At 37.2% G+C, this 18,903-nt stretch overlaps 1 protein-coding gene across 7 annotated transcripts in view; it reads left to right on the top strand.

The window, feature by feature from the left end:
• Positions 1–18,903, top strand: part of LOC127411501 (estrogen-related receptor gamma) — a 263,979-nt gene that overhangs the window by 155,823 nt on the left and 89,253 nt on the right. Inside the window, exons 1-2 of one of the 7 annotated variants that reach the window (XM_051647131.1) lie at positions 5,868–6,094; positions 16,495–16,623. The exons of 1 other annotated variant lie outside the window; for it this stretch is intronic. In XM_051647131.1, the coding sequence (XP_051503091.1) occupies positions 6,039–6,094; positions 16,495–16,623 (185 nt within the window). In that variant the 5' untranslated portion in view covers positions 5,868–6,038. Of the gene's footprint in view, positions 1–5,867; positions 6,099–16,494; positions 16,624–18,903 lie in introns of those variants that run through there. 5 more of the 7 variants (XM_051647130.1, XM_051647132.1, XM_051647133.1 and 2 more) reach the window with 5 other exon arrangements.

The following is an 18,903-nucleotide window of genomic DNA, read 5'->3' as shown; positions in this document are numbered from 1 at the left end:
TCATCCTGCCAGGCAGGGGGGATTTTAAATTGGCACTTTCCTTCATGTGACAATTGTACCTGCTGATAGACTATTAGATTACTTAGCTATTCACTTATTCGCTACCTTAGTAACCTTGTGGTGCTTTCCCTTTCATTACAGCGGTTTCATAGAGCAGTTTTACTCACCTACCCAAGTGTTTTGAAAGTGGTACTGTACGTAGCCTATTTGCGCCCTTAAATTATTCGGTACAACCCAATCGCACATTGAAACTTGTATTAAAAGAAAAGCAAGCTTGGAGTGATGAGATTGATTGATTTTTTTTTTCTTTCGTTTTTCAACTCTAATATAATCTAGTTTAATATTCCATACTATTTCTATAGATTTATCCAAATCCATATTTTCCCTTGTGTTTGCGTCCTAAAATATTTCTTCATGTACTTCATGTGTGACAAGGCAGCTAAGACTACAATGACAGGCCTAAAAATATCCAGTCAGTGACAGCATTAGGGTAAAACAACAGAGGACAAACACACATGTAGACGAGCTCTCCACTCATCTCCTCAGCCGCTGGGCCAGACCGCACGCACGCACGCACGCACACACACACACTGACCACCACACAGCCAGTAGCTCCCTCTGTTGACCACTGTTGAACTGCAGACATGAGGGCTGTCCTCTCACACAGCTGCCGACCTGCCTTTGTGTCCCGTCAAGAAGTACAAGTGTACTTCAGCACTCTCTAATGATGGGTACACAAACACTATTTCAATCTACTCTGTTTTACAATGTATTTTAAGGTTTGAGGAAGCAGAAATATATAATAGAAGAATTATTTGTTCATTGTGTTGTGTTTGTTTTTTAAGCTTTATTAAATAGCAGCACATGTATAGGAATGTCTAAATGTATATGTACTGTATTATAAGTGTAGTTGTGTGTGTGTGCATGCGTGCAGACGGGCGGGTTTGGGTGGTTTACGAGGACATTTTTTTAGGTTATAAACTGGTTATTACAAGGGTATTATGCTATAAATGTGGTTTATGAGGACATTTATAGTGTCCCCATAATTTAAATCGCTTAAACATACTAAATGATGTTTTCTTGAAAAATGTTAAAATGCAGAAATTTTTTGTGAGGGTTAGGTGTAGGGGTAGGGTTAGGGGATAGAATCTATAGTTCGTACAGTATAAAAATCATTGTCTATGGAGAGTCATAAGGATAGCCGCACCAGTGTGTGTGTGTGTGCGTGTGTGTGTGTGTGTTTGTCACATCTAAGAGATCAGTGTTGTGAATTTATGTATTTGCTTGTGTCTTGTTTTTTATTATTATTATTCAAGTCAGTTTTGATAAAATTATTATATGACTACAGTATATTCTCTTAATGTTTTTATTGTAATTATTTTATTTCCTATGAAGTATTAGTTCACTTAAGCCACACTTAAAATATCATACCAAGAGGTGTCAACTGATGCAAGACCACAGAACTATCTTCACTTTTCTTAGATATTTTTTCAATTGCTTTTAATCAACTTTTCCCAAGGTGATTTTTGGTGGATGTACTGTATGAAGACAGGTCCCCTCAATTTCACACAGTTGTACTAGCAGAGTTACCACAGGTGCAGTTTTATGGACAAATATGGACATCTTCCATTTTGACAACTAGACTTTAGCATTTAGTTTATATATATATATATATATATATATATATATATATATATATATATATATATATATATATATATATATATATATATATAAACTATTTTTTGAGAAAAGTTTTGCTTAAAAATTTTGCTTTTGCTCTCTTTGTTTAAAATATATAGTGGGGCCACAGTATATTTGACTGGATTTTGTGTGTGTGTGTGTGTGTGTGTGTAATATTTTGCTTTCTAATCCAGTGGCATTCTTATGTTTTTAAGTGTGCCTTAAGTGTTCAAATACTTTTACTATATCACAGCATAAACCTGTACAGAATCAGGTATATCCTGCTTTTGCTTTTTTTGTTTTCTTTGTAAGCAAGCTAGCTTTCCCCTCAGCCTGTGAGCTTTCACAGTCAGCCGCTCCATGCTCCGAGTGGCTACAAATAAGCATCCAGCCTCTTGAATTTATTGGAGCCCAATTTTTGACAAGTTGATTTTAAACAACTCCAGCAGTGGGTGCATTGACTGTATGCTCGGCGGCTGGCCGGCTGACATGTGACCTAAGTGAACTTGCCCTCCCCTATTGACTGGCGTGATTGATGCTCCGCCGAGCTAGCCCTGATAATTCTTAGCCACATGTCAACAGCCAATGACCAAAAGGGTCATCCCTGTCTTTAACATTTCACACACACAAATAAAACACACACATTCACACACATGATCTTATGGACCCTCACACCTGCATAAATGCACACTAAAACACTTACAGGCAAAAAACAAAAAAGGAATCTTTTCAAACCCATTTTGAGACTTAGCATATTCATTATTGCTAATTTCAAATGTGTTTTGTTTTAACATCTCATAGCTCATCTTTCAATCATGAAATTCATGCTTTTCGGTCTCTTGTGGGAAAACGGAATTCGGTTTAGAAGTGAGATGGCGCTCGTTGTCAAACGTGCACCCTTAGAACAATAGAGGAGAAACACTGTGCAAAAACTGGTAACGAAAAAGATGGGCAGCTATTGGCATGTATTGACAGCCATTGCAATCAGCGCATACTAGTCGTGCATATTTAAGTTCAAATGTATTCAGCAGGGCAGCATGGATTAAAGGCTGTTAATGACAGCATGTAGTAGAGGAGCCAGGCTCGATTCTGCCTCTGTGCTGTTTTTCTGAATGACTTTACACTGCCAGGAGTGCTACACAGTGCTACACTTGCAATGCTGTTATGGTTTGAAAAAAAAACAAAAAACATATATTATTACAGACTTGATATTCTTAAACTATTTAAGATTAAATTTATAGCCCCCCCCCCCCCCTTTAAATTTTTATTTATATAAAAAAATAATATTTACTTACCCTCATGTGTTCCAAACCTTTATTACTTTTCATGAAGCACAAAGCATGAAACACAAAAGCAGAATGGCAGGGACTGATAGACAGTCACCCTTTACTTTCATCATATTAGAGAAAAAAAAAAAAGACAAAAAAAAAAATTAAACATTAATGAACATTTCTTCTCGTGTTCCAACAAAGAAAGATAAACATATGGGTTTAGAACAACATAATTTTTTTTTGGCTGAACTATACCTTTAATGTTCTGAAGAGCTCTTGGGTCTTAGTGTTTGGGGGCTTCAGTCCACACAAATATGGAAATGCGACCTGCGGGAGGGGTTTATGAGGAATGTTTGTTGATCTCAAGGGAATTGCGTGAACACAGGTATCCCTCCTATCTGCATTCAAACAGCATGGCTTTCCCCGTTCGCCTCTTCCTCTTCTTTTCCGCAATTAAAATGCAGTTTCATATGGCAGTCAGCTGCCGATCTTTTCCATGTGCTGCTTTGAATATGCTTCTTTAGTATTTTTTAATCATGTGCCTTGTTTTTGTGATGCAAAGTTTGCAGAGAGTGTGCATTGTTTAAAAGCAGACAGATGAATAAATTAAGGAAATGTAACTTCTGAAATCATCTTAGGTCAGTAGAAAAACAGTAATGTGTTATTTCAAAACTCTTTTGTCAGTCCTGGTGCATCCTTCAGCAATGGCAACATACTCCTATGAAATAAAAACAATCTTTTAGCAGCCTTTAACGCCGATCATTTCTCCAGAAACAAAGTGATTGGATTTTGATCATTCAAATGTATTTTCTTTATTTTTCTGCACCTCTGTTATTCAAAGAGAAAAGGCTGGATTTCACTCTTTCTTTGTGCACTTTGGACTTAGATCTTATTTTCCTGAAAGATATTATCTTTCAGTAATGTGTGCATTGCATTAATCTGAGCCCTGTTTATTGTTGATGTGTATCTCTCATCCGATATATCTTACTCTACATAATGTACCTGCTGCCTGTACCTGCAAATAGAGATCCTTATCGTTCTATTAAAATATATTGGATATATGAAATATAGTTTTAAGTGACACGACGATGATGACAATACAGACGTTTTACATATATTTATTTATAATTCGTTTGCAGTTCAGTTTTACAATTTTACCAGTCTGCTGTGATATTGTTAGAAGATGCTATTAGGTGTTTATAAAAACAAACATTAAAATATATCTATGTTTTACTAATGATGTTATATCAAACAGATGTTTTCTTAAGTGTTTTTTTTTTTTGTTTTTTGTTTTTGTTTTAAGTAATAAAACAATGTAGTTTTGGATATATTCATTTATAATTCCTTTGAAGTTCAGTTTTACTACTTTGCTACTATAATTAGTTGAAAATGCAAATATAAACACTTCTTAATATAAATAAAAAACAAAGAAACATGTTTTCTGAGGTTGTTTAGAAACTCAACGTGTTAGGTGTTAGGAATGCGTTTCGTTTCGTTTTGCAGGCTGCCAGACACAAAGAAGGCATTTTAAAGAGACAACAGCCTCAAAAATTCAGGCAAGTTTGGAATATGAAAGACAGTCAGATACAATTTCAGTGGCGGCGTGGTGGGGCAGGCACAATGGTTTGTGGGCCGGTGCAGCTCCTGAATTTTCTTATCAGTGGGGAATTGCGGTGTGCTGAGATGCCAGCAATATCTTCCCTGCTGCTGCTGGAAATGCAGTTGCGCCGGTGGCACGCGTGTAAACATACACACATGCTTGCGAACTGTGCACACTAGGATAGACAGAGCGGGTCTGGATGCCCCACAAATGTGCCTCAATCATTCTTGAACAAAGGGGTGCCTTTGATCTTTTTGAAGCCTTTTCTCGCTGGATCTGTCAGCGATGTTTTCACAGTAGCGTGCATGTGTCCACTGTGGACACTCCCTCACTTTTACACTTGCTGTGATGGGCTGATGTTTTGATGTTGTGCTGGATTGCACCTTCTATATGGAGCAGTTTTAGCTTTGTGTTGCTTTTTGTGGTCTCTTACATTTTAGAAATCATCTGCATTTCCACAATAACTGCACCATTTGCTTACAACAACATCTGCCTCCTAGAACTACACTGTAAATTGTGTGTATACCTGCAATTGTTACCTTAAGGAACAATTTCTCGCTGATCTAACCCTTAAATTGGTTTTGTTGGTGTAACCTAATGTATTCAGGTTGATTTAGTGATGTTAAATAATATTTTTGACTTGAATAAAACTATTTGTTAGGTGTAAGTTTCCCTCTTTGTATACCTAGTGTATGCACAAGCATACATTTAAGTCAATTAACATCACATAAACACAAACAATCCTTTCAATTCTGACTTTTTATACTGCCTTTATTTTGCATGTTAGTCTGCAACAGCCCATGTTGCCTGTGCAGGTGGCAGGTGGAAATGAGCGCACAATCAAACGCAAAGTCAACGGCACACAGCTTCATTCACATTGTGTAGTATCAACAAAGTGAGCAGTTTTATCTGCGCACTTGACAGTGCAAGCTGATAAGCATTGCTGAGGGAGAGACGCGGTCTGTTCTTTAAACCCTCTCTCACCCCCACTTTCACTCACATTACACCACTCCCCCTCCCTCTCTCCTTCCTTCTCTCTCTCTCTCTCTCTCTCTCTCTCTCTCACTTGCTCTTTGTCTCTCCCCTCCCCTCTCTCCCTGCTCCGTCTCTCAGTGGGTGCAGACACTGCCCTGTCTCACTCCAATTGGCTGGGAAGCCACCAATCTGGCGTCTGCAAGGGCCAGGGGGACTGCATATGCAGAGCCCTGCTTCATATTAATGAGCAGCAATCGTGGCTTTAAGTCCTTGATTAGAAGAGTGCAAGAGCTTTTGGTCCCAACTGGCTGTGCCTATAGGCTGTCACTGGGAGAACGGTCCTGTTAATTGCACTGCTCAGTCACAGCAAGGAGAGACAGGAGGAGGTACAGAGTTAGAGAGAGAAGAGAGAGAGAGAGAGAGAGAGAGAGAGAGAGAGAGAGAGAGAGAGAGAGAGAGAAATTAAATTTATATAAGAGGTTTGGGCAAATGATGATCGCAGAGTGCACATGGATTCGGTAGAACTTTCACTCCCCGAGTGTTTCTCCCTACACTCTGAACAACAGTAGGTACATTTTCTATCTCTTTTTCTACTTCTGCCCTTAGTTCTTAGTGTGTGTGTGCGCGCGTTTGTGTGTGTGTCCAGCTAGTCTATTTTTGTTATTAGTTCCTGTGCTGGTAGTATGTTTATGTGTTTTTGTGTTTATATGTGCATGTGGTCCCTATGTAGTTCTTAATTATGGAGCTGGATACTTGCATGTCAAGGTTGTTTTAGCTATCGGGAGCTGTGCATGTGTGTGTTTGTTGTGCTGGTACGGTAGGTGCTTTCCTAGCTGAAGGCTTAGTCACTGACAGAATTATAGCAATCTGTGTACAAACAAGACGCTTGACAGTACAGAGTGTTTTGTATTAATCATTAGGAGAGTGTCCGGCTGAAAGGGACATGAAAGAGAGAGTGCCGAGGGAGGAGGGGAGGATGACAGGGAGAAGGAGAGAGGGATAGAGAAGAGAAAACGTTCTTAGGTGGCAGGAGAGCTTGAATCACAGACCGGTTGCACAGCATGTGGCACAGTAAATGTATTAAAGACGGTGTGCTGGCTCGGAGAGAAAGAGAGAGAGAGAGAGAGAGAGGGATTGAGTGTGTGAGGCACAAATGCTGGGTGAGTGGACATCCAGAGCCTGACAGAGAATTGTTCCTTGGCTTAATATTTATCTCCGTCCCGCTCACTTCTGTCAGCACTGAGTGAACCCTAATTCACTGATTTAGACATCAAAGCAGGCTGAAGACATTGAACTGACAGTTTTATACAGACTTTCGCTTGTTTTAAATGTAACATATTATATTTACTTTGTGTGTCGTGTATATATAGAATAGTGTAAATAAAAAAATGCAATCAAAATTGCACATATACTCAAAAGACTTCTTAGAATCATATAATTTGTTGATCACATAAAATTTTTATATTTTATGCAAAATATTTTGACATTTCTTGTGTGGTAATTCATTTAAAGTACTGTTAATACTTATTGTATTTGTATGCAGTGTGATGTGTCTATTTCTGCTTTGTAAATTTGACAATCTAATAATGTAAACATTGTGCTGCAGAACAAGTGTATTGTATGTTATTACAGGTTTGATTAAAGAAACAACTAAAACTATTTACCTCTGCCCTGTGCACCATAGGAATACTGATATGAATGTAAGAGGAAAACTGAGTATCCACCACTCTAAAAAACAAAAAAAGTGTAGGGACGATTGTTGTTGTTTTTTTTTTTGTTTGTTTTTTTTTTTGTTTAATAAAGAGAGAGAGAGAAGTTAGAAAGATCACAAACAGGTAACCAGCTCGGTGTCCTTAACCATCAGCCTCTGTCCTGCAAAATCCCACAACTTCTGTGTCTATAAGCTTCTGCAAACAAATTATAAACACACATAAAAAACATTTTTTTTCTTTCTTTTTTTTTTTTTTTTAGTAGTTGCGAAAGAGAATGAGAACAGTCAAATGAATTTGCATGTGATAGTTTGTGATTTAAATATTATATGTGGAGCATAGCGCTGGATGGATTGAGGAGACAGCAGTGCCGTGGATGTGTTGACAGCACACCCTGAACAGGATCATTAGATTGACTGGATTATTTAGACTCATGAAAGGGAATTCGGAGATAAGAGCGTCCCTTCTTTACAGGCTTTTACCCATTTGATGCTCGCTCGCTGTTTAATCTTTATTTTAACACAAATTGACTACTGAGATTCTAATTAGTATATTAATGATGGCAATAACAACAAGTGCTGCTTTAGCTATTATCATAATTACAGACTCTCACCGTCTGCACGTACATTCACATCTGCATGCTCATTTTAACATTTACATCCATGGTTGGAGTTATTGTGGAGTGTTCTTGAATGTGTTTTTAGTGCTTTTTATTAATGATGGAAGCTTCATAGATTTGGTAGTGTAATTTTTTGATTTTTTTTTTATTTTTATTAATTGTTGGATATGATTTTAGTTCATTGTTTATTTATTTTTGTAATATGTCTAAATATGTATTAATTGTGAAATGTATAATTATTAAACAGTTCTTTCAAAAACAAAGACAAGAGTAGAATTTTTAAATTAATTTTACATTTGTTTATACCTTTTAATATAGATTTAAAATCACAGTGCTTTCATATATGAGCTGTACTTCTTGAAACAATATTGTTTGTTGTATTTTAAATTTTGGTAAACAAATGAATGAGGACAAACTCACCTTTAAAGATTTCCAAAAGATTGTCATAAAATAATGTTGACAAAAAGGCATGCTTTAAAAAAAAAAAAAAAAAAAAAAAACATTTGCATTTTGATTTCTTACTTAAATGCTTTAGTAAAATTTCTAGAATGCATGTATAATAAAATATTATGAAGCAGAAATTAAAGGAAGAATATAAAATAAAAAATAAAAGAAGCTTAATGCCTGACATTTTTAATTAACCAGAAGTTGCAGTCAGCTTTTTAAAGGCAATGGAGAGTGAATGTCCAGTGGAAGCACAGGAGTCCTGTGTAAAATCACAGCTGGGCACTGCAATAGGCTGAAGCGTTGTGTGTAGAATGGTACAGAGGTGTCTGCTCACTCATGCATGTACAACCTTTTGTCTCTTTGCGGATGATTTTAAAACACAGAAACCCCCCTGTGGCCCTTGAAGAAAACTTAAATTTGCGTTTTCTTCCCACTCATTCACTCGCTTTCGTTTGAGGTGCGAGTGAAACCCCAGAGGCTGGGATGAGCAGGAATAAAGAGAGATTGTGTAAATTAAATTCCATTTAATCTCCTTATAAAATCATTTACTTAATTCATCTGTCAAATGATGTCAATATGCACAGCACAGATTTATTTATTCTGCCATGTGTGCTGTGTGTGTGTGTGTGTGTGTGTGTGTATGTGTGTGTGTGTGTGTAGTCCTTTGTTGCCATTCAGCTTTGATTTGTCTCTGTCTCATTCCCCTGTGTGAAAGGTGTCATTGCTCGTCCTACATGTCTTTCTCCGTGGCCCCTTGTCGATTACTGTCTGGACACTCTTTGTCTTTATGCTGTCCTGCTTATTGGAGACAGAGCTTTGCCACTTCCCCTTATTTGAAGAGGTCTGAGGCATTCCAAGGGTAATTAACTCCAGTTAAAAGAGAGAGCCCCCACTCATGGGCCCCTCCAGTAGCCTGTCATTCAGGAGAATAGAGCTGGGGGGGGGGGGGGGGTTAAGGAAAAAGGGAAGTAATATTTTTACCCTTTTGTTGAAAAGTGCAATAAGTGGCCCGTTGGATGGACACACACATGTGAAACTGTCACGGTCACATGCAGATGCTGTGCACATGAAAACACAAACACAACTGTAAGCAAAGGGGCTGTGCCTGATGATGCAATTCTCAATTTGTGTGATTTATGCACCAATCCATCAGGATATTTATTTTTATTTTTCTGAAGGCAGTGCGGCAATTTTTACGAGAAGTTGAATAAGGGTTTTAAGAGGGCCCACACCAGCTGAGACTGCACATACATCAAAAGACAACCTACCACCATTAGCAATTAGCCCCCGACACATCACCACGTGCAGCTAACAGAGTATTTCAAAGACTGAGTGGGAATTCAATTCACCTCCTCAGCTCTCGACCTACCTCGTTTCCCCTATATTTTGCAGGCGTTCTGGCCTGCTGCATGCCGTAGAGAGGCAGAGCAGGCACGGGGCTGAGAGCTTGTAGGATACAGTTACAGCAGGTCAGTTGGGAGTGTGGTCACTCCAGAAGCAGGCGGGTCCTTGAGGGCTAGATAAGGGTGTAAAAATAGTGCTTTTAGCCACTGCATTTTCCTCTGGCTCCCAGCAGACTTACCGTTTGTCTCTATACATGTGGATATGGCTTTTCTCATTCCATTTTCTCTTCCTGTTTTTGCATTTTATTAATTCTCAGCAGAGGTTGGATTACTGTGAAAAAGCAGCTGATAAAGAATGAGTGTTATTTTTGGAGAGATTGTCATTTATGACTAATTAAATTGAAGTAACTAATAATTACAACATAAGCTGGTGTAACAGATTTTAGGACTGCAGTGAACATGTGCAAACAAACATAAATGCGCTAAAATGTACATATGCATATATGCGTAAGTGAGACTGTGCGTGTTTTCAGTATTTGCTAATGAGTGCGTGTGCGTGCGTACGTGTGCGTGCGTGCATGCGTACGTGCGTGTGTGTGTGACATGCTCCATCTATTTTAAACAACATTCTAATTCTTTTAAATGTATTATGCATGCTTGTATGACCTCATACTGTATTTATTGAGAGACTATGGACTATTTTTACTTAAGAAAATTTACTTTTCACACCGCAGGACCATTTAAAATTAACTAGTTAAGGGAAAAGGGTGATCTGATCGGTTATAGGACTTAAGATATACACTTTACCTTATACATTCTTATAGATTTTAACCAGAAATATTGATGTTGAATAAAAAAAAAATATTTAGGTGAATGTACAGGATATTACAGAATCTTTGCTGCCCCCCTGATTTCTAAATGATTTAAAGTTTCTCCAGAAAGAATAGAGCTCTAGTGGTGTGGATGTGGACTGATTTTTAAATCTTTTTTAGCTTCCTTGGTCTTCATTGAAATTGTGAAATTGTGGTGGTCTTGTTGCAGAGAAAGGGAAATGAATCGGCAGGCTGGGTGAAGGGGGACAGTGAAATATTTCTTCTAGCTTTCTCCTGTCATACATCATGTGTGTGTGTGATATGATCAGTATGATGCTTACCATGTAATGCCGAACTCCTGCAGTCATCTGTAGAGTAGAAGATTTCTGAATGCTCTTCTGGACTTAAATGTTCTTTTGAATCTCCAAACTTCAACACTTTGCACGTTTTGAATTTTCATTAATTGTTTTGCTGCATCCCTCTAATTTATAAATGATTCAAAAGATATATATATATATATATATATATATATATATATATATATATATATATATATATTGTGTATTACATGGATTTAATTTAGGGCATGAATTCATTCAGGATATTTAGGAAATGTAATTTGCAGATAATAATTTGGATGTTGACATATTTTAACTCATTATTGTTATTGTTTGTGTTTATATCGCAGACTCATTTGTAAAGCACCATTGAACCACTCTAGGGTCACAAATACATTCATATCTATATAGACCCTTGGGTCCGTTTTTTTTTTTTTTCTCCAGTTTCTCTACTCATGTAAACCACAATGATGTGGTCCATTAGAATGCTGCTAAATCAAGTAATTTTTGTTAGAGCTTTAATTTATATTAGATTATATTTAATTTATATTATCTTCTGTTTGCTTAACATGACTTTAGAATTTAAGAAATTCTTAGGTAGACTGAAGCTATTGTTTCCTTTTTCATCTAGAATGCGAAATTTATTGACTTACAGTTAATTCAAAATAATGTTATTTCCGTCCTGCTGTAGATTATCAAAGCCAGCCTGATGGGAGGCTTTTGAACAAATCTGCTTATGTGCGGTAATTTTTCCAGACAGAGCACGGATGTACCTGGATAGAGCCTATGGCACGATTTGAACTCAGCCTGGGTAATAGGTGCACATTTGCATCACATGGATGGTTATCAAAGCACATCTGCGTTGTAGCAGAGAGGTGGCGTATTTGGTGGGACATCAGAAGATCTGAAAGTGTGTGCTCCTTTGTGTGACTGTGTGTGTGTGTGTGTGTGTGTGTTTATGCATCAGGCCAGTATATTTGCGCTTTATAGTTCCATTCTCGTCTCCTCCTCACCACCTCCAGCCCCTGTTGCGTCGCCGAATGGCTGCATTCCCGTAGAGAGCCGCATGCTTTCAGACTGTAACATTCACACACGCTCTGTCATATTAAAGCTGACAGTCCATCTGCCGCATGACCCGCCACACTGCCTGTACTGCCCCTGCGTGCAAGGCCCATATTTAATTCCAACTGTCCTGATCTTCAGCCCTCAAACCCTAAAGGTTAAATCATGTGTTGCTGCATACAATAACAAGGAAGCTTGATGACATGAACTAAAGCTGCCACCGGTGTTGGTTCCATTATTTTATCGTAAGGTTTCCATTTAATAGCAAAACAAGAGTAATTGTTTTGTGTTCATGTGCTTTTCCGCAGTTGTGTATGTGTGTGTGTGGTTTTGGTGGTTGTGTCATCTGCTTGCATGTCGTGCATGTGTGTAAGCTGAGTTCAGTGCTGTCCTGTACCTAAATTAGCAGGGTATGAGTAACCAGCCTGGGTGAGCTGTCAGAAGAGAGTAAGAGAGAGAGAGAGAGAGAGAGAGAGAGAGAGAGACAAAGAGATGTAGGCATGTGGCCCTTCCTGCATAAGAAAGAATGGCACCTGTCTAATCAATCAGGCCCCCACTATTCACAGATGGAATAGCAACACATGAGTGAGCCGCAGAGCGTGGCCGCAACACAGTGACACACACACTTGGCTTAATCAGCTCATTGTCCTGCTTGTTAATCCTTGTCCGCATGGATGCAGTACTTAGGTGTTTTGACAGTAGCGTGAAATGGGCTCAGGTAGATCCCTATAGATTCATTCTCTCCTCTAAAACTCTCTGTTTCTACCACTGATCTGAAGTGACACTTCATTGTTCATTTTTTTGTTTTGTTTTTTCAGTTTGACCAAGCTTTTAATTCTGAAGATTATCTGTAGTTCCGACTGGTTTTTAATAATACTTATAATAATAATTACATTGCAGATGCATTATTATAACATTATAACTACATTTTTATTACTGTTTTATTACAAAAATATATTTTCTCTCCATTTTTAAATATTTTTTTAACTTTAATTTTAATCAAATATCTTGCAATTCAGTGTTTGTTTAATAATAGTAATATTTTTGACCATATGTTTCTGATTGTTTTCATAAAGAAATGAACAAACTAGCTAACTAACTAATGATCAAAATAATAGATTATTAGACTTTATTTTTCTTACTAAATTTCTACTGACTCTACATTTTTTTATACAGTTATTTAAGTGAGTAAATTATTAACGAAATTTGATGTAAAAATGTAGAAGAATTAAATTACAAAGTTGAGCACGCAGGATATATATATATATATATATATATATATATATATATATATATATATATATATATATATATATATATATATATATAATATACATACAGAATATATATCCTATGTGCTCAACAATCCAGCAATCTTGCCCTAATTAATTTCCCTGTATTTGAATACATTATTTTACTGTACAAACTCAGAGGCCAGGCTTACCATGTTATTTACATAGGTCTGTCACAAATGCTCTTCTGACATATCAACTCCACTTATGCATTTTAGATTAACTAGATCTGTTTCTTTTATCTGGAAGCATCCAATGTATGATTCAGACAAATGTGTGCATGTTTTTATATGAATGAGTGCATGAGCTTTTTTTTTTTTTTTTTTTTTTTTTTTGCATATTTGTGTTGTGTTTTTTCCACTTTGATTTAAACATTTAAAATTATTTATCTTCTTAAGAGATTTGATGTACTTAAAATGCATGTCTATGTACTTATATATATTTATACAGTATTGTTAATGTTCTGTTCTACATGCTATCTTTTAGTATTTTCAAATGTAAATATTTTGTCACGAAGGTCAGGAGTTCATTGGCTTTTGATGTAATTTATATCTTTGTTATGTTTCCTTTTATATTCAGCATGACCTGCCTGCAAATCTTATGAAAATAAATAAATAAATAAATAATAATTATGTAAATACTGCACACTGCTTTGAAAACTGTCCCACTAGATAATGATATTTAATGATGCTGGCATTGGAAGTGCAGTAGTGTGTTTGTCTGTAAAATCACGTTTAAGAGAGTTGAGAGGGACAGGAGTGTATCAGGCCGTGTGGTGTGTGTGATGCTGGAGCTTATCGATTCCTCTGCTCACTCGCCCAGAACTAAAAACAACACATTACGCGTGCGTGTGTGTGTGTGTGTGTTGCATTTTTCCACTAAGCCCTGACTGGCTCTCCAGCCTCAGCACACACACACACACACACACACACACACACACACACACACACACACACACACACACACACATACACGCACACAATGCACACACAGTTCTGCCCACTGTTTGTGAGGTAAACACACACTCTGGAGTGCAGCTCTCGAGTTTTTCAGTCTGAATTAACTCGAAAATTAGCAATGATTGCAGCAAAATAATTCGACAATTAATAGAATTGCTGACAATGATATGTGGCACACTAATGTTTTCTAAAATAATTAATTGCTGCCTTATGTTTGTGCACATTGCTGTGATAGTGTAGCCATTATATTGTGTACATCTTGTACTCTAAATGCATGGAATTTAGTTAGTTGGTCCCAATTTTGAAAAAATACTAAGACAAAAATATTAGCATTTTAAGGGAAAACTTGAATACTTGACATCAAACAGAACAAACATTATGTAGGACCTTTAAAAAAAAAAAAAAAAAAAAGAGAGAAAACAAAGTTGAAATAAAACAAGAGATGCTTAAAAATCTTAAAGGCAAACGGATAGAAGTGAGGTAGTTAGATTTACAGAAAGAGGAGAAGGAACAAGAGAGGCAGAGAAAGAGAAAGGCAGGAAGACAGACAGATCTTCATGGCTGTGTTCTCTCAGACAACCGCCGAAGCACAGCATTAGTTGAGCGATTAGTTTCATCAGTCCGAGTGTGGGGACAGTTGGGGGTTGTGCGGCTCTAATGACATTGAACGTGTTTGCTGAGTTGGAACGGAGAAGGAGAATTAGGGAGCCTGCTCTGTTAATTAGAGACAGTGGCAGACTCACATACTCACCCACACTGCCTGTGGCTCGTACCACTTCACTTCCTCCATAAGCGGGCTTTGCTTTCTCCTGTGCTTTACCTTTTTTTGTATGAAATCTATTCCCTCAAGTCTTCAAAGCCAACGGATATGATCATCTTCGATAGAGAGGTTGTTGTTTTAGCCCCGAAACCTTAAACGAATGTTGCAGCAAGCAGGTGTTTTTCTAAGGGTACTTTTGTGCCCTCAATTAATTTGCATAAGTTTGTGTAAAAATTTTGCTGTACCAACACAAAGCTGAGGGGTATTACCATTTGATTTACATACAGTAAGTCTGAAACAGACACTTTACAAAAAACATGTGAGCAAGTCTTACATTTGTTTTCTTCAAGCCCGGTCTCAGGACAAGTCGTAATAATTAGTATGAGATGGCATAATCGTAAGATGTTATATGAGTTTGCTCATAAATTTTTTTAATTTAAATTATTTTATTTATATATACTTTTACTCCCATAGAGAAAAATAAATGAACCAACGATCAGTGTTAATACATTTTGTCCAAAGTTTAACCCCTTACCTAAACCTAAACCTAACCCTTTATCCAAACTCTAAACCGAACCATGATTTTAATTGGAGAGTAACTTTTGTGTACCACAGAAATAAGAAAACATTGGAGTTTGAAATGAGACGAGAGAAGCGTATTACAGATTATTGTCAAACATTGTCGTTTGTATTTCATAAATAAATATAGAATGAGTGACCATTTGGTCACAAATGTTCCGTTCTTAAAATAAAATGTTGGATAGAAAACTAGCAGACATTTGATGCCTGTTCTGTAGTGTATACATTTGAAATTCTGTTTGTTGATTGGTTGGTCTCCATTGTATCTTACAATTTGTATCTTACGATTTCACCATTTCGTACAAATTGTTACGAGTTGTCATGAGACAGTGTTGTTTCTTCTGAGATGTCATATGTTTTAGAGGTATCTGTGGGAGAATGTGAGAAAAAAGAGTTTGTAAAACCAAGAGATATATATATATATATATATATATATATATATATATATATATATATATATATATATATATATATATATATATATTTCTATTAAAAGGGACTCTTTCTGCCCTTGAGTCACTTCTGAAATAATAAATGCCAGACATTTAGCAAATAAACTCCACACTGCCTTTGTCTGTGCAGGTGTGACGTCAAACTGTTTCCCGCACATTTGTTTTTATTTGATCATTTCTCACCCTGGCCTTACCCCTCTGATTCTGTGGGTCCTGTAAAGTCACGGGCTCTCCCGCCCTGATGTGTAGGAGCAACAGGCGTGTGTTGATCTCGCCGTTTTCCCATTAATCTGGCGACATCTCAGACTTAATAAAACTAGCCGTTAGAAGTCTACGCATTAAAAGTGTCAAGACAGGTTTTTGTTATAAAAGAGCCCAGATTTAACCACTACCTATCCTTAAAAGAAGAGCACTGTTAAACCAATGAATTAAAGAATGCTAGTTAGGGGAAAGAAGGAATATTTTCTCGGTGTGCCTGGCTGCATCACTCTCTGTCAGCAGCTAATGGCTCAATGGTTCTTTACCAGAATTCCTCAGTCCATCTCTCTGACCATCGTTTTTTATTCCTGTTCTTGCTCTCCTCTTTGTTGTAGAATGAATTTATCAAAGGCCCAAGTTAATAGTGAAGATAAGTACGCCAAATGCGGCTCTTGGAGAACACAACAGCAATACGACATCGAGGCCAGTCACATGCGTGATGCACATGCTCTATATAACCAAAGGTAAGAAAAGGACCAAAAAGTGTCATCAAATCCAAAATCAGTTCTGATGATTTTTTTTTATTTTTGGTTTTTGGTTTTGTTTAGCATTCTTTTTTATGTTTGTTTGTCTATTGCCTGCCCACGCTATTGTGTATTCATGCTTGCTCCATCGAATCGGTGTGTTAGTCTTTTGACATCACCTGTTTGTGCAGTGTGTGTCTGTCGCATGTTGTAGCCATTATTCTCTGTGTACCTGAATCTGAGGGTTTTCCCTTGGTCTATAGCTGTATCTAAGTCTAATACAATGCCACCAGGCCATATTCATCTCTCAACTGTATGTGTGTTGTGTAGTCATATATACATCTGTGCCTTTTGTATTGGTGCCCTTGTTTTTATTTTTTAATGTTTGTCTTTGTGTACGTAGGTAAGAGGGCAACATAGATAGATAGATAGATAGATAGAGAAAGAGAGAGGTCTGAATGAGATATAGATAAGATAGGAAAAGTTTATGAAGAGTTTATGGGTATAGGTTGCAGAGGTTGATGGTACTCGCCCCCTCCAGATGCAGAGGAATGTGTTAAATGCTTCAAGGATTCCGATTAGCATATAAATTTAGACGTATGAAGATCATTGCTCCGATCACGAGTCAGTGAGTTTTATCTAGATTTAGTGGGGGCTGATTTGCGTATAAAATACAGCCAGATGTGACCAGTTAAGAGTCCTCACCAGGCCCTCTCTCTTCCCTTCTCTCGCTCTCTCTCTCTCTCTCTCTCTCTCTCTCTCTCTCTCACTCAGTCCATCGTCTGTAAAATGTCTTTGTTTGACTGTAGTAATTTCAGGTCATTTATGGTTATTACTTTAGAGGTTATGGAAGGGTCAGTGTGAAAATTGTCTTCACTAGTACTTTTTTAATATTCTTTTGATGTATAAATAAATTTTCAGTAACACTTGTACAGAATTGGCCCCTGTTTGGAATATGTGAAAGCAAATGTAAATATGTAAAAGTTGTGACTTCAAAATTCCAAGATAGTTAATTATCTCTAAATGTAATCTAGAGTCTAGTGAGTATGCACATAGTTGTAGGTGTACCTTGTGTTTTAAAGGTGCTTTTAAGGAGTAATACAATATCTGTAGTAATAATACATAGAGGCATTATATAAAAAAAGTGAAAATAGACGTATCTCATCTTGGACAGTTAAGATATCCGCTCAACTTCCTCTTGTTGAACAGCATTTCAAGAGCTTTGCTTTGTGTATCCAGCTACCACCTTCATAGACACGCAATGACACACACTGATATCTCAACAGGATATTATAGAGATTTAAGCAAAACCTTTTAAAGAGGGTGACTCTGCTTTGACGGGGGGCCTCAAAAGTATTACACCGATTGGATTTGGGACAGGTTAGTCTGGGTCAAACCAATTAGGCTCCATTGGCGTGCAAGAAGTCTTTTCTGCTGTAAGCCAATCAGGATCACGTTACTGGTATAGCTTGCAGCTCTTGATGTACAGAGACTGCTAGGAACTGTAGTGTCATGCCATGGGCCTGAAACAAAGCATGCTGGGAGCTGGAGAACATGGCTCTTACCCTGAACATCCATATTGGTCGTTGCACAGTTTGAAGTCCTTTGGGTGTGTAAATATTTATTAGATCTGATTTTCTCTGTTGGTGAGGCATAGAAGTGTGTCAAATGCATAAATTCTGGGAGTCTCAGGGTTCCCATGGTCATGGAAAATCTGGAAATATAGGGTTATAAAATTGTTTTCCAGGCCTGGAAAAGTCATGGAAATTTCTTTAATGAATATAGATTTTTTTCTTGTGTAGTATAAAAGTTGCTCACAAACCATTCCGATTCATCCTTTTGAATTGTTTCTTTCCAAAAATTGGTCACATATTGGCCTGATTGATTTATTAATGAATCTGTCTGTGTAAAAAAAATAAAAAAATAATAATAATTCTGAAACCTTATAATCACAAACGACTGATTGGTTAAAAAGTGTGGGTACCCTGCAGTCTTTAGCAGCCCTTTTTTTCTCCGAAGACAGGCATCAGGAACCAATATCATCATATTGCAATTATTGCTATTGATTTTATGTTGCTATTGAAATTATTTTAATGATTTTCTAAAAGCGTAATACGTGCATTAAATGTTGCTGCATGCAAAGCTAAACACAATATCCTCACACAAGCTCACATCAGAGCCAGGGACAGACATGTCAAACACATATTCACAGAGACCCGAGCAGAGCAGGATGTTTCTCTAGCAGCTGTGTCGGAAGATTTGAGGTCAGTCACGCATAGA

Source organism: Myxocyprinus asiaticus, chromosome 20 (assembly GCF_019703515.2).
Source record: "Myxocyprinus asiaticus isolate MX2 ecotype Aquarium Trade chromosome 20, UBuf_Myxa_2, whole genome shotgun sequence".
Lineage (NCBI taxonomy): Eukaryota > Metazoa > Chordata > Actinopteri > Cypriniformes > Catostomidae > Myxocyprinus > Myxocyprinus asiaticus.
This window is presented reverse-complemented; position numbering and strand designations above follow the sequence as displayed.